We start from the raw sequence: 21579 nt of genomic DNA on the forward strand, positions 1-21579 counted from the left end.
GAATAAGTAACTTTACTGTGAGCACTGGTTGACACTCGGTCCTCCGCTGTGTGCGTGTGTGTATGTGTGTGTATGTGTGTGTGTGTGTGAGGGGGAAAAGAAAGTTTGATTTGACGCATTAACGTATGGGCTGCCTGTCAGCGCGAGGCGGGGGGGGAGGTAAACAAGATGGCGACAACCTGAGTGGCAAGAGTAACACGAAGAGTCAGAAAATTCAACTGATATCCTGCTGGACGCAAGTGAGACATCTGCTTCACCGAGGACGGAAACACAAAGGGGAAATAAAACCTGCCACGGAAAGAAGTCTCATATGGATCCAGGTGAGAGCCGGTACCAGGAGTTCACTAGTTAGCTTGTTAACTAGCTAGCTAGCCATTTACATTGGAATCTGAACGGCTCGCTAGCCAACGCAACTCCGGTTAGCTTGCGTTAGCTGGCTGTGTCTGGTTTGTTCCTCCGGTACTGGAAGCTGGTGTGGATGTTAGAGCTGATGTTGGGTGAGCATAATGCAGTACAGTCAGAAAACAATGCCCGCCTATATTACCGCTGCTCCACCGGTAAATGAGGTGAAGTTGGCTAACGTTAAAGCTAATCTTAACGACAGGCAAAGTTGGCTAGCTAGCGCTGCATAACCACCGTTAGCTACAGTTGTGTGACGACGTTTCTGTTTTCCTCCCACCGTCAGTGCTCACCTACATTAAATTAGTTGTTTTAAAGCAGACTTCTGAGTTAAGACCTGCAATACTGGCTGAAGGTGTGCATATCGAGGAGCCGCAAAGTGAGAGTTAATGTTGGCGAGCTAGCACAGTTCATTCAAGCAGACTTGCAATGTTAGCTTAGAAGCTAGCAAGTAGTTACCTCTTTTAAAAATGTTTATTTCATCGAAACAACTTAAGTGTCAATCCTACCTCACACACTGCTATTTTAACTTAAGTATTGTGCTGAATATGTGCTTATTATAATGTCTTGGTGTCTGATGTGAAGCTCACAGCAGAATGGAAACTCAGTAAGGTTAACCGGTCAGGTGTTGATGTCTGTACAGATTGTTTACCAGAGAGAGCTAACTTGGTTTAGAAGTGACCAAAAAACATGTTTTGTATTTTCTGTAATGTTTAAATGCTCCTTGTTCTCAGGCACCATGCACTAGGAACCGTAGTGGCATGGAGGACACCTGAGGACGGTTGTGGAAACATTGGATGGCTCAGTCGACCTCCGGGAGCCGGGTTGATACTGCTGCATGCGTTTGGCTGTGTATCTGTGCTTGGATTCAGTCCACCTGTCGCCACACATATGCTTCCTGAGGACAACTTTGCTATGAAGCATGGACCTTTGACAGAAATGCTGCGCTACAAGGCCTTGAAGCAGGACTGGTTGCCTCTACCTAAGGCTGTATGGTATTAAATTCATATAGAGGTGATGTAGTACAAGCGGACAAGAATAACATTTCAGAATCACAGTTTTTCTAATTTCTGTTTCAACTGCACTTGTCACAGATGTAGTACAAAATGCACAGTATAAAGCACTAACTTGGCACTGGACCCAACAGGTTCTCTGTTCGCACCTCTTGAGTAAAAAGAGCCCTAATGTTTACAAATTGGGATCGATCCCTCACCTCATCCCTCAACTCTCAGGCCTGATTACCCCCTTCTCCCATGTTCAGTATTTTGTAATTCATCTGTATTCCATCTTGTGGAATTAAAATACCCGGCTCACAGCTGAAAGGTTACTAGTGGATTTACTCTCCAGCAGCGATTATAGTGAACATTTTTGCACAGGAGGCTCAAGCTGTGAACTATCAGTCATGAGTACCGGTGAGCTGCATCATCTTGACTATCTAAATGAAAATGAACTGATGGAGATGGATACTTTCATTCACCGCATTGACTCTACAGAGGTGATCTACCAGCCGCGGAGGAAGAGGGCAAAGCTGATAGGAAAGTATTTGATGGGAGATCTGCTAGGGGAGGGATCTTATGGCAAAGTGAAAGAGATGCTGGACTCAGAGACACTTTGTCGCAGGGCTGTAAAAATACTGAAGAAGAAGAAGCTGAGGAGGATTCCCAACGGAGAAGCCAATGTGAAAAAGTGAGTGTTTTTCTGGTTTTGTCAACCTGCCTTTTTACCTCCGTCTTTTCTTTGCACTCTGACAGTTGAAGTCATAATAGCAGTGTCGGTGACTTCTCACCTCTTCACTGTGATTTATGTATGCAGGGTCTTTTCAGTTAGGCATAGGCAGATATCCAGAGATGCAGTAGCATTAACTTGACTGTAATCTTTGATTTTAATATGAGGTAATTAATTTGAATGTCCCTGCTGAAATTTAAATGAATCTGACAACAGTCAAACTGTGTTTCTTTTTACTGTCCCACAAGTAGACTTGCCCTTCATGCCTTCCCCACTCTCTTTTTAATCATCACTCTCTGAGCAGAAGTCTTCACTTGCACTTTTATCTGCAATTTAACACTTTTTTACTAGACATCTCCCCTAACATTTATGATAATGATATGATATGTTAGTTTCTCCTCTTAATATGACACATTTTCTGTGTTCAGGAAAAAGCAGCCATGATACCTTAGTTTCAGTGCAAATACCAAAATAATACTATTTTTGATTTACTTTCTACAAAAAAAAAAAAAACAACAACTTTTTTCTCAGCTATCAAAATAAGTCAAACTCTTTTTAAGAATAGCTTTATAAGAATTTCTTCTCTAACCTTTTCTGGTTGAAGATTTTAGTGCCTTTGACAAGCATCACTGTTGAATTTGGTTTGGATTGTGCCATTACCTGTAACCGCACTCAAACAACAGTGTGCACTCAGCAAACCCCAAATACACCTCTGCATTAAGGTGACAGCATCAGTCACTAGAGGGTAGCAAAAAGAACTTTTAGGCTCTTGTTTCAAACATTTTACCTAAATACAAAACAATTTTAAAATAATAAAATGATTACTTAAATCAGAAAATATCTGGTTGAAAGTTGAGTGAAAAAATAAAGCCTTTAGTACCAACATTTTGAACTGGTCAGCTTTCAGTACTCAAAAGTGTTAAGGCTCAGTATCTAATCATACAAATAAGATAATAATTTGTATTGCTTGGTATGAAATGTATGTCACAACATACACACAGTTTAACCTTTACACTTAAAAACATAGAGCTGTATCACCATTTAAATGTATAGACTGATCTGAGCAAAAGCAGGACCGCAAAAGTCAGAGTTAAATGTCCATACTTAAGGAGGAAATACACTTAAGAAAATGAGTCTTTGTCAACTTTTTGCAGTAACTCAGTTTTGAAAACATTGAGATGAAGGAAAAAAACATGTAACACAGTTTGGTCTTTTTTTTTTTTTAGAGAAACAGCATCTTAATGCCTCTGTGATTTGGCTGTCATGTCTTTATATTCAAACTTGCATGCCCCGTTTCCTGATGAGTATCACAAGTTTTAATCACACAGTAGTTTATTAAATATTACTCAAGCCCTTCGCTGCGGGCCTGTGCTAATTATAGAGGAAGCTTTAGAAAACTGTCAAAATGAGTTCACACAGAGAGAAAGAAGAGCTGCAAGATGGCGTGTTTTAAGGCCGCAGTCAAAGCGCCAGCAGAAGACCGATGAGAAGTCTGTGATAACATCTCAGTAAGAGTCATTTTGTTGGGGTTATAGTAGCTTGTATTTATCAGATATCCAGGCTAACTTTACTGAAGACTACCCCAGAATATTGTGTTAACCATTCTAAGATAGCCAACTTTAATTTAAGAAATACCATATTCCCCCTGCTCAGTCTACAGAAAGCAGCCTGTCAGCAGCTCGACAGCAGCAGCTGCAGTCCTCCATCAGCGTCCACAGTGGATCCCCTCAGCCACAGTACCGCCTTGAACTCAGAAGTGTTTTTAAGAGCATTAACAGCCCAATCCACAATTTATTAACATGGTGATGTTGGAGAAAAAAATAGACTTGAAGCCTAAAACAACGCTTCAGGTCAGTGTGTGACATGCAAGCTGTTCTCCTGGTGTACTCAAAGTGTTGCCCTGAATAAAACTGAGTTGTGGTGGTGAGATGGGCAATTTCAAAATGTGTCTGAAACACATCCTGTGTAGACAAGGTGAGAGAGCTAGAGGAGATGATGATAGCAACATTTAAACATTGTTAGCATGAATGCTTTCATAGGGCTAATGTTGGTTGCAAGTTACTAAAATTAAAAAATTAATTAAAATTAATTAAGAAAAAGCAGTTAACTGATGCACAAGGTTTAACTATATTTTAGACAAATCTGCATCATGTTGTCTTGACAGTTTCAGAGAAAAGAGAAAGATAGCTTTGTGAAATACTGGTGTGAAGTGGCCTCTTCAGTGTATGATGTAGCCAGTTTCCCCCGAGCTGCAGGAGGACCACAGCCACTATTGTTAATTGTTCCTCTCTAGAATTAAGAAGCTATCTTGGGCCACAAAGTCTACAGTGTAGCTTGGACCATCTGATCTGTGATTGTTGCCAGTAAATGCCACAGGGTCAATTCTTAATGTAAAGATTAATATTTTTAATAATGCACCAGGTTACAAGGTTCCATGTACAATTTACAGTATTAGTTCTCTGAGAATGTTTTTGATATCCAAGAAAAAAAATATGATATTGTAATTGGCATAACCCTAGCCAAATCTACAGATGTAATGATGCCAGAAATTTAGTAGTCAGTAACAGTTCTGGTGAATTTCCACGCTTCTCCATACCTGATTTGATGCCACAGCTCAATAATAACGATTATCAATAATTCTAAACTGATAATAAATTTGAATAACATTCATCCATTAGTATTTGTCTTTGCCACAGAACTGCTCTGAGTTTCTAGGATGAAAGACGTGAGTGAGATATTTATTATGCCTGACACAGTGTCAGGGTAGCGTGTCGCCTTGTCTCGCAAGTAATGCAGAAGTGCAGTGGTTTCTGCTCCTGAACTTAAAATATTAAGTTGAACTCGGAGTGCAGCGCTAGTTTGAATTGGTGACACGTCTTGAATGCTAACATGATCTTTAGAGTTTAGCCATTGCAAATGTTGTAGAACATAACTGGCAACACAGCAGTGCAACTGTCTCAGACAAAACTAAATGCAGTGTTTATTTCAGGATATCAAGGAGAACACATTTGATTTGTTGTTAAGGTAACATTACCATGAAGTGAAACTCACTCACCCTGTGGATGTCTTTGAGCTGCTTCGATAAGTTAGTAAGTTAGAAGTGTTTTCTACTTCCATAGATGACTTTGTTTAACTGTTTTTCTTTCCAACGAGTGGAGGCGGAGCTGTGGCTGCAGCTGCACGTCGCTATCTTGCATGTGTAGTAATTATTGTGTGTAATTATTTCCACCATGTTTTCTTCTTCCTTTGGCATTTAACAGCAGACTATAGCACTTGTATGCGTATATAGGCTTTGTTTGTCAGGTCAGGAAGAATTGCATATCCGGTACCTTCGGGGCTGTGAAAAAAAAGGATTGCCATTACATTTTCAAAATTTTGGCATCAATTTGGTACTGAAGTATCAGCTCTTTTTACACCCCTAACAGGATTAATTTTGAATTGAATCAGAAGTCAAATTCAACTTTGCGTATCAGAATTGAACTGATTCTGGAAATTGGTGGTGATACCCAGAGCTATTGGTCACATTGTTACAATTCCTATAAAAATATGAATCTCACTTGGACTTGGTCAAAATAATTGCATAATTATTCACTTCCTTAACGAAGACGCACTCAAGTCTTCACTGTTGCAGTCCACTGTTATAAGAAGCTGATCAGAGATGCAGGTAATCAAAGTGTCACTAGTAGTTCTAGGTTACATACAAATATATATACAGATTTCAACCACTGATGTCTATTTCCTGGCAAAATCTACATCATGGAGATAAAAGAATGTGTCAGGCATATCTGTTATGTTAAAGTACTAATAGGAAAAGGCATAGAAGAACCCTCCCGAGACTCAGTATCTCAGTAAGGTCAGACATAAAAAAAGACCTTGTGAGAAGGCCATTAACAGGCCTATGACAGCTCCGAACAGTGCTGCAGGGCTCTGGCTGAGATGGTAGACTCTGTGCATGCTACAGCGATAGAGCAAAATCTCACATGGCAGTTTGGTTAGTGTTTGCCAGAAGTGAAGGTAGAAGGTAAAATGAAAATAGAAAAACAGAGAGAAGTCCTGGAGGAAAACCTACTGTTGTTTACAAGAGAATTGTGACTGAGGAGAAGGTATATTGAGACAAAACTCCAAAAATAAAGCCACTGCTACACAGGAATGACTTAAAAACAGCTACATTAATTGTCCTGAGTGGCCAGGCTGAAGACCAGTCAAATTCAGTATTTGTGGCTGAACTTAAAATCTCACTGTTTAGTCACAGTCCACATGTTGCTTGACCGGTTGCAGCGAAGAATGTTGAAAAACAGCAATGTTTAGAGATGTTCAAAGCTGATACGGACCAAACAACACAGACTCAAAGCCAAAGATGCCATTACTAAGGTCTAACTTAAGGGATGATTATTTATGTAGTCCGTTATGTTGTGTTTCCAGTTCCTAATTATGTAGATTAGATTCACTAGTGCCAATAAGATTTTTAAGATTATGAATAATAGATATTGTACTGCAGGTGGAGAGGTACTTAAATTTAAAGACTGGTCCCTCTGCCTTTTCGTAGCGACTGTTGCCATATAAAGGAATGTAATACTTTTTATTGTATTATCCTGAAGTTGTCCCAAATATTTCTTATACCATTAATGATTTTTATCCTCTTTTGTGTGACAGGCTGGTTAGTCTGGATCTCTGTTCACACTTTTCTTCTTTTCAAAACTGTGTTTCCTTTCATCCTGGCTATATTTATATTTTAGCACAGTGGTAGACTACATGGTTGTGTCACTCTGTTAATAAGACCATAGCAGTGTTCCTCGATGTGTGAAATTGATTTGTCTGTGTTTCCTGTGCTTTCTCTTTTCCTACATCTGTCTCACTTGGTGGAGGCCTTATGTTTCTCAGCCTGAGGAAGCTGGCTCCAGGAGCCTGTAAAGGCCTGACTGTCTGTCTGTCTGTGTGTGGATGCCATAGTAGCCCCCAGTCTCCCCATTCAGCCCCTGTTTAGCATTCCTGTCTGCCAAACACTTCCTGCTTTTACAGGGTTGCCATGGGGATGGGCATGCTCATACTGGCATTGATTGAGCAATGCCACTCCTGTTTCTACGGCAACACCCCAAGAATGTCATGCCCTTGTTTTGGAATGACAGGAGCGCACATGGACACACACACACACACACACACACGCCCTAAACTAGACAGAGACTCTGGGGCAACACAGTCCAGATTTTGATCAGTTGTTTATGTTGCTGCTGCGAGCCAGAGTAGCTGTTGCCATATCGCTGAGTGCTGAAATCCTTTCAGCTCTGCAGCCTGCAGGCCTTGAACACACAAGGTCCATCGGTGCACATTTGAACTCAGAGACTGCAGATGGACTGCAGCAGTCACTGTGCCTTAGTGGCAGAGCCGCCTCCGTTTTATGATTTGTTTTATGGAAACTAGTCGTGATGCAGATGCAGCTCCATTTGCTACGTTTCAGACATGTCATCTGCACTTGCTGTTCAGTAGTTATGATGTACAGCTCAGAACAAGGCTATTCATTATGCCTCACCATATTTTAAAAACAGTTCTGTTTTTATGCATGCTTGAGGCGGTTGTGTCTTATCACCAGTGCAGTGATGCAGCAGTAACTCTGTGTGTGAGTGTGTGTCTGTGTGTGCCGGACTATGCCCAGAATATCCATTTTTAAGTATTAAGATTGTGTATTAGGCAGAAGAGTGACACAGCTCATAAACTGTAGGGTGATAAGGGACAGAAAAACTCTGTTTTTTTTGTGTGTGTGTGAGAGATTGTGTCACAGTAAAAAATGAGACAGATGAAGCCTTAGCACCATGAGAATTTTATTTCTTTTGGGCACAGGCACATTCCCTTTATAGCTTTGACCTGTTATTGCATTATACATTAAATCGCATGTGTTTACAGGAGGGTAGGAAAAATTGTATTTAAAAAGAATGTCCTACAATTCTAGATATATTCAAAGAGAAAAAATTGATTCTGTGACATTGGTAGATGTTTTTTTCACAGTAAATATGAAGTGGTTAAGACACTGCTCTGCTCTGAGTACATAGGGCCATTGTGTCAGACACAGCTGAGGTGGTGCTGCTAACTATCGTCTTGTTGAAAGTCATTGTTCGACTGAAACCTGTACAGAGAATAGTGTGTAAGCATGCAGGGTTTTATTTTAAAAAAAAAAAAAGCTGATGTAACTTCTGCTAATTAAAAGACATTACTGCCAGTGTGTGGCAATGTCAACAATGTAGTAGTGAGACAAATGGTAATATTTGAGCCTGATCACAAGATTTTCATCTCTAGTTAGAGGGAAAAACCTTAGTATTTCCTCTGTGTGTGTTGGTTGTGTGTCTAGGGAAGTCTGCGGTTTGTACTTTGTGCTCTTCCCATCCAGATCCAAATTCATTAGTGTCCCTGCTTGCAGCTCTCTGATGAATGTTGAGTCTCCTGGGGGGTTTTGCCATGCTGGTGATTTAAACCTCCTCTCCTTGGGTAGCGGAGTGAACTTTCTGTCTTTATGAGACTGCTGTAATTGACTGCTGATGCACTCAGGCAATATCAGGTCTCACAGTATCATTCTTGCAGTTCCTTTTTCTATGAATCACCTCTTAGTAGAGTCTCATGTTTGCTGTTACTATGTGAAGCAATTTACATCTATGAATGGCTTTGTATTTAAATTGTGTGAACAGATTATAATGTAACTTAATGTAACCTTCCCTGACTTTCTCGATTGCCTATCACAGCATTTGAATTGAACTATGTAAAGGACTTGGGACAGTTTTTCTGGGAAAATCCAAAGGATGTGATGTGTATGCACTCTCCTGTGTGTCTTGCATCTCTTCAGCTCCCTGACAGCACCAACAGTGTGCAGCACTAGCTAACATTAGGGTCTTGTTGAGAATTGACCCTGAGACCAGTAAAAGAGCTTGCAAAATTGATCGTTTTTAATCCAGACCATGATCTCTAACCCCAGCCAAGTGCATTTTATCCCTGGAACTACCTTAAATTTTAACCACAATGTTGCCACATTCTAAAACATAACTAGTTTATACAACATGCAAAGTGGAGAAACTTTGCATACAAAGCTCGCAAGAGTGTCTCAAATCAAAGGTTCCCTTCTAGGTGCTCTAGAATTCAAATTCATGATGTTTAAGTTGATGAATTCCTAAATAGCCCAGTTTACTTTTTCTCTTTTGTTTGAGAAGATGGTCTTTGGAAAATTGTAGCAATCAGACATGGGCCTTAAGTAAAGGTTGAGAAGCCCTGGTTTAAACAACGCATAAAATGAACAACTGCCACGAATCTTTGCATTTATCACAATATCACTATTCTGTGTTTTGTAGAATCGAATCATGAAATTATTTAAGTTGCCAACAATTATTGTCTCTGCTCAACAGCTTTTTTAGAAATGCTAGTAATGAAACCAGTAATACACTTGTGCAGTGTAATATTAGTGATGTTGTGCTGATTTATGGCACCTGGCTTTTAGTGTACATTCATAGCAGACAAGAACCAGCATTAAGTGATATATAACTCCCTCTCAGGTATATTTGCTTAAATAATCTTTTGCATGTTTTCTGTTCTTGTGTCCATTTATAGGGAGATTCAGCTGCTAAGAAGACTCCAACACAAGAATGTGATTCAGTTGGTGGATGTGCTCTACAACGAAGAGAAGCAGAAAATATATCCTTATGTTTGCCAAATGAGTGTGCATATGAGTTTGGTTTCTTTTTTTAATATTTAATGACTTTAAATTGTAGATGTTGCTGTATGTGAGGGTTATTCTTATGTCTAAATGTTCTGTTGGTTAGTTATCAGCATTATAATCGGCTCACTTTATTAAAGGATCTGTTTGTTTGGTTTGGCAAATCCCCTTGACTCCTGACTTACGTATATGGTGATGGAGTATTGCGTTTGTGGGATGCAAGAAATGCTGGACAGCGTCCCAGAAAAAAGGTTTCCAGTATTTCAAGCTCACGGGTAAGTCTATGTTAGTCTCTCTCTCCCCTCTCTGCTCCCCTCTTTTTCTTTTTCTTTTTTTTCAGTCTTTCTGCTATATTTAGTTTGAGCCGCTCTGCAGCCACTGCTCCAGGCCTAAGTTTAGTACCAGGACTGCAGGGCCTCTACTGTTACAATAACTGACCATAGATTGTGTGAATGTCTGGTCACTGCTGGAAAGCCACTCAAGCTAAAGGACTAAGTGATGATAGTTCATCTGACCACAGTGATAAATTGTTTTGTATGGATCACTTCCACTCCTCTTTTAATTGCATCCATCAACCTCTCTCTTTCTTTTTTTCAGGTACTTTTGCCAACTCTTAGATGGCCTTGAATATTTGCACAGCCAGGGAATAGTTCACAAAGACATTAAACCAGGGAATCTGCTGCTGACCACAGACGGGGCGCTTAAAATCTCCGACCTGGGAGTAGCAGAGGTGAGCTCAGGCTACAGTATAATTGTGTTTACCCTCCAGGGGCTTATGAATTTTATTTAGTTTTGCATAACTACAGATGTCATTGTGGGCAGTGTGGATAGTTGTTGACAAGTTGTAGTTGTTAAGTGTGACATTAGTACAAGAGATTCACAAAATATGGCAGCTGTGGATAAGTATAAAATACATTTTTTGCCTCCATGTCTTTTTTTTTTCTATCACAGTTGTGGTTCTAGTATAGACAGTTGCTTAAAAAGGACATTAATTTATCAGTTATTTCATGAGTAATATTTGTGCTTGTAGATACAGAGAAACACCAACTCCAGTTCATACAAATTTTTTTTAACTCCGATATTTTTCAGGCCCTTCACCCATTTGCAGAGGATGACACATGTCGTACCAGTCAGGGCTCTCCGGCCTTCCAGCCTCCAGAGATTGCCAATGGACTGGATACCTTTTCAGGGTTTAAAGTGGACATTTGGTCTGCTGGAGTAACACTGTGAGTAGTCCGAGCCTGGAGTTGACCAAGCTTACTTAAGTCAGGGAACGCTTTAAATTTCATGACATTCTAAAGGCCCAATTATAGACAGAACAGAAGAACAGCTAAGTGGTTTTAATGTCTGACAAAATTATATATTGGTTGCTTGTGGTACTTAATTACTTGCATAGAAAAATGCTCTTTCTTAGGGCAGAGCAACAGCCCTCAAATTAATTGAGTCATTGTCATGCTCAGTCATCTCTCTATTTACTTGTCATACAGTTAGATACTGTTGTCCACCCCAAAAGTCTTTCCTGCTACCGTAGCTAAGTAATGCGTGCATGTAAGCATGGTAAACTGTGAGAAATACTTAAATATGAGTGGTTAAAAAGTGCCACAGCTCTTTGCCATTTGATTTTCGAGGACAGTCAAAGACAACACCATGAAGATCTTTCTGAATTTATAAATAAAACATTAAATATTTGCAACTGTTAGTAGTGTCCTAGTTATAACTTAAAATGTTTGTTGGCTCATTCTTCCATCCATTCAGATACAACATTACAACGAGTCTGTATCCATTTGAGGGGGACAACATCTATAAGCTATTTGAAAACATTGGAAAAGGAGACTACACTATTCCTGAGGAGTGTGGACCCCTCCTGTCGGACCTGCTGCGAGGTTAGTGTGTTATAGAGCTAAATGTTTAAACCTTCTGAGGATAGTTTGGTTTATTTGAAGTGGGGTTGTAAAAGGTACTTACTGATATTTAGTGGGTTGCTCATAGTGGATGATGATGATGTCAACACGCTCCCAGTTGAGATATGCAGAGGAGTACTAGCACGGACACTAAGCAATGCACTGCTGTGGACAGGATCAGCATCAAAATGTATTTTAGACGCCTAAAAAGTCCCATTAAAATAAGAAAACAAAACACAAGTATATGCTATCTTTCAAAATATTTCCACTGCTTTACCTTGCCATCAGGCAGCCCTTTGACAGGAAAAACCTCTCTCACTCAACCAGATAAAACAGGAATTTTATCTTGCAGTACACAAGAGTTGCCTCTCAACTGCTGTCTTGATCTGTTAGCTTGTTTGTGTTATTGTGTGACTTTGGTGAAACTGAGCTAATCTTTTAAAACACCAAAGTCACACAACAACACATGGTTTCTCATAGGAAAAGGCTGCCTGACAGCAAAGTTAAGCAGTGAAAATATTCTAAAAATAGCATACACTTAAACTGAGACTGATAATTGATTTTTGTGTTAGTTGGACCCATTTTAGATGGCTGAAAAATATTTTGCTGCTGACCCTGTCCACAGCAGTACATTGCTGAACTTCCTACAGTGGTAATCCTGCTGCTCCTGGGGGTGAGCCAACTGCCATCTACTTTAGGTAATACACTGACAATGGATAAGTACCCCATATAACCCCATTATAGATAATCTGAACTGTCCCTTTAAAGCCAAATTATATTTCCGGTGTTGGCATGGTTACATTCCTGTGCAGTAGAGGCTGATTCATAGTGAAACGTGGGATTAATCCTTTGGCATCATCAAGCAATGTCATGCATGCATTTAGACAAAGGTTTGCTCTTAGTGTTGTTTTTTTATGCAAGTTTGTGCAGCATTACATAAATGACTAATGGAGGTAAAAACTTTGAGATGAAACTGGTCAGGTATTATGTGAGATGAGTAATAAATCCACCAAAAAAGACCCTCACAGTTGCACTGTGATCTTTTCTGTGTGCGTCCAGTAGGTGGTGCTGTGACATTGAAAGTAACCGTGTCTTCTCAGCATGCGAGGCTTCCTCCAAACTGTAGAAATCCCTCCAGCTGTTGACGTAGTTTCCATTGATCTGGAGCCAGCAGCAGAATACTAAACACTTCATAGTCAGGCGTTGCTGTTCCCGAGTGGAATGCTGCAATGCTTCTGCCACTCGTAAAAACAAAAGAACGTGTCTAGAGTCTTTTATAGTTCAGCAAATAATCGGCTGAATGGCTGTGAAATCCAAAAAGAATGAGGGGAAGATAATCTTTAAACAAACTAATTATATCCCTCAATAAAGCTGAATGATTAGTGTACTAGCTCATCTGATCTTGTTAATTTACTGCTGTATTTAAACCACTTGGTTATATGGATGTGATAAAAAGCTGCCACATTCTGGTGCTGTTATAACTCATCGGGCCTCCATCCCCCATTTTGTGTGCGAGTGTGACGTCTGTGTGTGATGACGCAGCACCTAAGAGATAGTCAGTCCATAATTACATGGTCTAAAATAAGCCTAGTGCCACAAAAGGTGTCCTTCAGCAGGCGCAGCACTACTATCAGCACTCTGCATGCTGCCCCTCTCTGCCTGCTGGGAGACAATTACATTATTAGGTCTGGATAGGCACTGCATCACTGCCGTCTTATCACACTGACATTCTGCTTTTCCCACAGATTCAGCTCACATTATGATAATTAAGGGACAAAAATCTACATTACATTGCTACAGCTGTTATGCTACTCATATTCATGTTTCCTTACTGTACCTCATTGACTCCTTAAGCTTTGCAGGATGCCTCGACACACAGTGATGAATGAGATTATTACCTGCATTAATTAATGTTCTTTGAATGAGTTTATCATCTGTCTGCGGGTTGCTCACCCCTCAGTGCTGTGGCCTCCCAGCAGTTTAACACTCGACAGAAAGAGATGTGAGTGGAGAAATTGTTCAGGATTGTTGTGATTCAATTGACCTTTATGATTTGTTTTTCAGGAATGCTTGAGTATGACCCTGCAAAGAGGTTCTCCATACAGAACATAAGGCAACACAAGTGAGTGATTTATTATATGCCATTTATCATACATCCACTGATGGATGGCCGTCCTTTTGCCCTGCTACTGTCAGCATAATACCCTATGCAGATTTATTTTTCAAACAAATATACTTAGACTTCTTACCTATAGGAAGTAGGTTACAGTTACAGGCTGATCTCTCATTTACACGTCCATTTCCAGCTGGGTGCGCAAGAAACACCCTCCGTCTGAGCCCATTGTGCCCATCCCTGCCAGCGCAGAGAGCAGGGACCCTTGGCGGAGTATGACGGTGGTGCCCTACCTGGAGGATCTGCATGGCTACACAGAGGATGATGATGATGAACTCTACGATGGAGAGGATGAAATCATATACACTCAGGACTTCACAGTGCCAGGTAGGTGTGGGCTCAGGCAAATCATACAGTTGAACTCTTAGTGAACATCTTTTGTGTTGTCTTGGTAAGTCCTCTGTTCTCTCTGTATGACTTTGAAAACATGTGTCAGCTGCTTTGTCATGTAAGGTGACATTGAACATTCCTTCTTAGAAATGCATTACAGAAAATGCACATAGTTTAATGTGCCCAAACTGCAAGTGCAGTTCTGCACCAAAGCATCCTTAGCCCCGTTGGCACAGTCCTAGTATTAACAGGGAGCCTCGTGTGATTTAGAAATAATAATAATAAATATTAATAAATATTTAATCAGTTCAGTTCTTAACAGTGATTCAGTGACTGATGATTAATCCTTAACATCCTTAGATCCGACTCATCACCTTTTGAGATTTTGCTCTTCGGATGGACTTGAACTTGCTCTTTCTGCGATTGGGTCTCCATGCTATGTAGCAAGATGAGCCTCATTGAATTTGAACCCAAAATGGTCTCAAAACCTTCAGTTATAATTGCCTGCCTCTAGAATTGTCGACAAGGGAAAGAGGCAGAAAAAAGGTGCAGAGAAAACAAAAACTAAAAACAAAACCAAAACCAAAAACAACCCCATATCACCCAGATGTCTGTTTGCACAGTGCTGATTTTATCTCATGACTTCTGTTTTTGGTAAAATGCGGTAGGTAATTTGTTTTTCCGTTACAAATTACGGACATTGCAGATTCACATGGGATTAAGTTCATAGACGACCTTTGCAGTTATTCAGAAATCACTAGAGGTTCCCAGCTAATTTTAGTTCCATGAAAATAGGGCTCTTTTGTTATCAATATGATCAAAAATGTAGAATTGCACCCACTTCTATCTAGCCCATATGAAACTGGCTTTTGACTAAAAGCAGTAAAACATTCTTCTCACTCTTCATTGGAAAGTGAAAAGCAGCAACAGGAAGTGTTCAGTTTATGCTTTTGTTTGCACTAATTTGTACTCTCTCATTTCAGTAGTCTTTACCCCGGTGATGCTCACGCTCTGTGTTGTCGTAGTGGTTGAAAGAAACACCAGATTCTTTGCAATCAGAGTTCCAAAGGACATAAACTGACCATTAAATATGTCTTTAAAAATGTCCAGCACAATTCAACACACACTGTTTAAGTTTTTGTATTTTATATTTTCAGTCCCACATTACACAAAATAATCTTCACAGCTTAATAAACCTGCAACACAGTGAGTTAAATAAACACTTACCAGAGATGTATCTTCATGTAGGCTGGCAGTGGGACTGATTTACCAATTCATTTTAATTAATTAATTCAGCCTGACATTGTGTTCATGTCAGCAAGTTGTCTGTGGAAGGATGGAGTTATTTTGTGTTGCGTGACATATCCATCCCACCAATATCTGTTTCAGCTGACATGACAGCTGCAGTAGTTGTTGCTAGGATAAGTTGGGATCTGTTAACATAACAGTTTTCACGCTAATCAAAGAATTGGATTTTGATTTCTGCACATGGACTTAAAATGATCTATACAGCTGCGTGCGTCATTTTTCTTGACTGTAGGTTGATAGCTAGCTTTGTAGGAAGATAATGTGTACCATTCTGATGACCATTCTCAATCCTGCCTTCTAAGTTCTGATTAGTTGGGGGACAGGCTACACTTTTTGTTAAATCCTAATTAATTTAGTTTCATAAAATGCTGCAATGTGTCTAGCTGAGAACTGCGTGTACAAACCAGTGTTGACTGACATTGGGTAGAATAGATAATGACAGCATCTTTATATTTGAATTAATTTGTTTCCCCAACTCGTCTTTTATCTTCTTCCCCCCCGATTCCAGATCCTGTATCTGTTGCTAGGCAACAGCTGGTAATAATAAATGCAGCAGTCGGTGTTGGGTATCTAGAAGTGGTGCCCCACATAAAAACCAAATGGAACTGCAGAATGTGAATGAAGTGATCTAAAAATAGTCCTGTTGAAATGGTTTTAGTGTGGGAGTATGAATGGTTTTCCAGGGTTCACTCCCACACATGCTGAGCTCTGTCGCACACAGGATGCTTCATATGAATGAAATAACACTGTGTATGATAAATGAACCGTTTGACCTGATGTTTCTCTTTAGCAGCAACTACATCTCACCTCTGTTAGTATTCCCCTCACTGTTACCAATTTTACAGTGTGAGGACTCATGTAAAGTTTATCAAGGCTTCAGTCGCACATGCAGACACACACACACGCCCCTTTCTTCACTTGAAATGAGCAAGTCAAATTAAGGTTAGGGCCTATTTTTCACTCGGCAGATTTCCTGTTTGTTGCAGGTTACTATTTCTCTTGTTGTTCTCATGGTTCTCTGACCTGACATTTTACCGCTGCTGCTGACAAATTAGCTTTTTAAAGGTCTTCTCTTAAAAAACATGTTCACAGTTTTTACAGCAGCTGGTCTGTGGTAATTCTCATCCATGTTACCGCTCACGGTGTGAATGAGCCATTTACCTCTTGCTTGCTCAGTGAAGCAGCAGTCAAGTCAGCACTTGTGTGAAATTGTGATGGATTTGTTTTAAGCCCAGATGTGAACCAAGTATGATCTCATCCATTGTTTTTTGCACTACTATTTTGAAGCCTTTAATTTGGTATTATGGGGGTCACATCTTGATTTTTTGCAGTTTGTGTCTACAACAGAACCCCAGACTTGCAAAAGATCTTGGTAGAGAATTAATTTTAACCCAAACCATGATCTTTCCTTAACCCTAACAAAGGATTTTTTGTCCCTAAACCTATCCAGACGTTAACCATAGTGTTTTATAAAACATAATAATACATATATATATTTAACAAATGTTTATTCAGGGAATATTGACTGAGCACTAAGCTCTATTACAGCAGTCCTCTCAGATTAGTTTAGTACAGAGTGTGAATTAGTTTGTAAAACATGCAAAAAGTATATTTTGCAAGAAATAGGCAATGAAGTAACACAATCTTGATCCACATTTGACCAACACTGTCTGGTTTTACAGTTTGATCTGAGCTTTTTGAGCTTTGTGGACTAGATGGACTCACTGAGAATAACCTGTCAATCACAAGGAACCTTGCCATAAACTATAGCCTACTTTATCACTTTGAATAGGACCACAATTTATCAGATGAACACCATGCTAGAGATTTAGACTGTAAACTCATTAGGAGAACATACAGTCTGACTTCCTTTTGAGACCAGTGGAGTTGCTTCTGCTTGCCTTTAGAAAGAAATGTAGTTTTAAGGCACTTCTGCCATGGCTTCACTTTTCAGACCTGGAAACTGCTTGAGCCTGATGTGTGTGCGTGTGTGTTTGTCTTCAGGACAAGTGGCCGAAGAGGATCAGGATCAGGGGCACGCAGACCACAGTCCAGCTCTAGCCAAGCCAGTTTGTGTGAACGGGACAGAGGGGGGGGCTCTGAACAGCAAGGCCAAAGCCGAGCGCCGATCCTCCTCTTCATCCAACCCTTCACGTAAAGGAGTCTCCACAGCCAGCAAGATCCGCAAGCTCTCCACCTGCAAACAGCAATGACGCGCTCCCCTTCCTCCCTCGGCAACAACCCACCTGGTGAGTGTGTGGACCGTTAACAAAAGCTCCAGTTGAATTGTGCTTAGAGGACACCTTTTCATACAGTAGAAAGAGGAGAAAGATTAAGATAGACAGCCAAGGAGAACAGGTGCAGCAGATCCAGATGAAAAGATGGGAGGGATGAGATGAGAGCGCGTCAGAACAGACGGAGACGTAGAGATGAGTATCTGGCAGGAGGAGGAGGAAGTGGAAACCAGGGAGGGGAGAGAGAATCTGTGTTGATATTCAGCAGGCAGAGCTCTGACTCACCACCACTCCCCAGGCAAACACATGGGCGGTTTCCTGTTCAGTCACAAGAGCTAGATCTGGACTGGTCCGGTTCTGCTCTCTGTCAGGATTTATCCAGATTGTAACCTTCCAGGGGTTTGTCAGCAGCCCTCATTCAAGCATATAAGTAGGGCAGCTATATGCTGCAAGCACACACACACAAACTTAACAGGTTGTCCTCCTCTCTTTCCAGTTACCACCCACAGTTTGCTCTTTCAATCTCTCGCACATACAAACCACTCACGGCATGAGGCTGTTTGTCATGGGTGCACTGCAGAGGAGATGCTGTGTATTAATTTGTTCAGGCGATGACTCACCCTGGATGAGATGAAGTGGGCTGTGGGATGTTTGTCTCTCTGTTTCTCACCCTGTCGATGAGTCCCTTCCATGTTAACGGCACCAATTAGTACTTTTCTTCTTTTAGTTCTGTCATACAGTTCACTTTTAAAGGGGTGATCTGGATTATTTGATGTAGGGTTGTATGAAGTGCTTATCGATAGGCAGAGTATTACCTACAGTAGATGCAAGTGAGCTTGCCTCCTGTTTGGAGGAGCAGAGATGTACTGGTACAGAAGTAAGCAGTGTACTGCTGTGGACAGAGACAGATTGCTTTTTTCTAATATGTTCCATTCATGTTAATGTGCATTTTCAGACATTTTAATAAAAAACAACAACATGAGTTTAAGTGTAGGATATATTTTTACTCTTTATTTTGCCAAGTCCATAAGCAAAATCAGTAATTTTACCTTGCAGAATTCAAACAGTAGCACAAACTAACAGATCGAGGCAGCAGTAGACCAGCAACTCTGTGTTCTGTGAGTTAAAGTGACTGATTTCTGCCTGTGGAGTTTGGTTGGCTTAGAGGGAGTGATGTGTAAAGTGCAGCTGTTGGAAAGGGCTGTCTGACATCAAAGTAAAGTGGTGAAAATATTACTAAATATAGCATACACTTCAACTGATATTGATTTCTTAGGTTGGCCTTTTTTTAATGGCCCATTACTTTTTATTATTTTTTAAAAGTTTATTATTAATTTATTTTGAGGTTTTATATCATTCTCTAACACCCCACTTGTGTTTGTATATTCAAATCCAACGATCAAATTTCAGAAGTGCGACTGTTTTAATGTGAAATTCTGTTTTTCCAAACCCTTCGTTTCTGCATGATGATATCGCTTAATATAAACCCCCAAGGCTGAGGGGAGGGGATCAGCACTGTAACCTCCCTGAACATTTTTTCCCAACAGCTGAGTGCAAGTTTACATTTGGAAAAGAACATAGGTGGAGTTGTGCTCAAGCGGCGAAAATACCTTGTGTTTCTGACCCTGTTTACAGAAGTTTGTTGCTGTCGCTCCTCTCTGCTTCTCTAAACTGAGGACTTGCTGATCTCCATCTACAGAAGTTAATACACTGACGATCATACAACCCAACTTCAAATAATCCAAACTATCCCTTTAACTCGAGGAAACTTGAGTATGAGATGTGATGAGATAAGACTAAAAATCCACCAGACGTGTTATACTCTGTCCTCCATCTCTGTCCCCTCTCAGGTTGATCTGTCCCCGTCCTTCTGTGTCCGGAGTCCTCACAGTTGTGAGAGAAACCTGCTGACGTTAATGTCCCCCATACCTCCTTGGACCACTGGCCTGCAGAGTCTTTTGAAGATGCGGTATGAGTGACGGGGAGGAGGAGGACAGCATGAAATGTTCTTTTTGCTCTGAGACTGAGGCACTGGCTGTGAAGATGGTGTTTTTTTTTTTTCCTTTCAACTCCTGTCATCCAGTTCTGTCATCTAGTCATCGCCCCTCTCTCTCCATCCTGTCATCCTCTTCGAAGGGCCCAAGTGTTGCACCGGACGTTACAAACACCATCACCCCTCTGTACCCCCACCCGTCCACCCCCCTCTACCACCTCTCACCTTCTGTTTCTTTGACTACCTTTGTTTTTACAGAACCCTAATGGCAGTTTTTAAGACACATTGTGATGTGTAAAAAATAAAAAAATTAAAGAGAAAAAAAAGATGACAAAAGCTATGAATAATTCTATATTTAGATCTATGATGAGAATAATTATGATAGTACTCTACTACCACCGACATAAAAAAAACTGCATGCTGTACAGAGCTGGAAGAAAGGGAAAGTGTTTGGTTTGTGGACAGACTTGACAGACTGAAGCCTTGAGATCCACCGCTGACCTGTTGGGGATTTTTGATTTCCATTTAGGTTTTTTTCTTTTCTTTTTTTTTCCAATGAATATTTTTTAATTATTATTTATATAAAATATGTCCCAAACAGGCTGTTTTGTTGGATGATCCTTTCTGTTTCACTTTGAGTTGAGCATATTTTTATTATGCAATACACCTCAGTGGTTTATGTCCTGTTTTTTTGTTTATTTTTATTATTATTTTACGTGTCTTCCCTTTACAAGGTTATGCTTTAACAGGAATCCTACACTGGTCTTTCTCTGATGTCTGCAGTTAGTTTGTAGTCAGGACCCTAGAATATCAAGAGCCGATGGCGCTCAGCTGCAGGCGGTGTGCCGTCACAATCGCCCAGTCGCCTGTTCTCCAGCGTTGCTCTTTGTTGTGCCGATCACATCAGCGGGAGCCCTGCACCCCCCCTTCCCTCTTACGCAGCCAGGCCCATCATCAGCCCCTCGCTGGGAATAGATCAGAGAGCAGGTGAGTCACAACGCTGAGGGAGGGAGAGAGCAGCGCTTATCACGTCAGCAAGGTCGACAGAGAGGCTCTCCGCTCAACAAGACACGAGGAGAAACGTGGTGGTGAGGATGAAGAGATGTCTCACGTTAGCGAGAATATGATTTGTATGCGAGGACACCTTTTTGCTTTCTGTTCTGGTGGTAATGATTCTGCTGTTTTGACAGTTTTACACAATACATCAGTTTACACGAATCACACACGACAACATAAAATCACAGGTAGGGGAGTCACTCATTTCTGATTTCTTTTTTTTTATTCAGAAAAATGTTCAGTCCAAAATGAATATGTGCCTCAGTTGGTCCCACGAGGTCTGGCCTTGGTCAAGGCTGCGAGACATTTTGAATTTTCTGCACTACTCGTTTTACAATAAAGCAGATGGTTCACCATGAATGACGAAGATATGAGTTTCATAAGATACACACACATACATGTATTGTAGCTCAAACTCAAGTCTGTGTGAAAGAAAAAGAAGAAGAACAAGCCGTACCTACAACTGCAGTTTCCCAGGTGACAGTCTTCACACATTATAACATGCAGCAATTCTCTCGTGGGGAAGAGATACAGTTTAAACAATGCAGAATGAATGAATTGTACTTAACATCCATACTTGAACACAGAGAGTGTAAAGAAAGGGTAAGATTATTTTCTTAATGTCAACAAATCTCATGGAAACAAAACCAACAAGGTGTTTGTGTCTGTCACTGCTTAATTTGTTTAGAAACGAAAAGTTTGATTCTTTGTGAATGGTTAATAGAGCTGAACAATTAATCAAATCTTTATCGAAATCGCAATATGGCCTT

At 40.5% G+C, this 21579-nt stretch overlaps 1 protein-coding gene across 1 annotated transcript; it reads left to right on the forward strand.

Moving 5' to 3' along the window:
* Positions 1 to 128: 128 nt before the first annotated feature.
* stk11 (serine/threonine kinase 11) lies at positions 129 to 21170 on the forward strand. The gene is made up of 11 exons (XM_084731562.1): positions 129 to 320; positions 1134 to 2085; positions 9709 to 9792; positions 10000 to 10089; positions 10412 to 10544; positions 10904 to 11040; positions 11570 to 11697; positions 13780 to 13837; positions 14022 to 14215; positions 17531 to 17775; positions 19611 to 21170. Exons 2-10 carry the CDS (start codon positions 1802 to 1804, stop codon positions 17737 to 17739), a joined length of 1317 nt encoding a protein of 438 aa, XP_084587688.1. The 5' UTR covers positions 129 to 320; positions 1134 to 1801; the 3' UTR covers positions 17740 to 17775; positions 19611 to 21170.
* The last annotated feature ends 409 nt before the right edge of the window (positions 21171 to 21579 follow it).

Source organism: Lutjanus erythropterus, chromosome 12 (genome assembly GCF_056507025.1).
Source record: "Lutjanus erythropterus isolate fLutEry1 chromosome 12, fLutEry1.hap2, whole genome shotgun sequence".
In the NCBI taxonomy this organism is placed as follows: Eukaryota; Metazoa; Chordata; class Actinopteri; order Lutjaniformes; family Lutjanidae; genus Lutjanus; species Lutjanus erythropterus.

What these genes read in the sequence shown, in the direction of transcription:
- stk11 (XM_084731562.1), top strand. Translation starts at nt 1,802, where the DNA reads ATGAGTACCGGTGAGCTGCATCATCTTGACTATCTAAATGAAAATGAA. An exon ending in AACGAAGAGAAGCAGAAAAT is followed by an intron (nt 9,793 to 9,999) that starts ATATCCTTATGT and finishes CTCCTGACTTAC; the next exon opens with GTATATGGTGATGGAGTATT. An exon ending in CCGACCTGGGAGTAGCAGAG is followed by an intron (nt 10,545 to 10,903) that starts GTGAGCTCAGGC and finishes GATATTTTTCAG; the next exon opens with GCCCTTCACCCATTTGCAGA.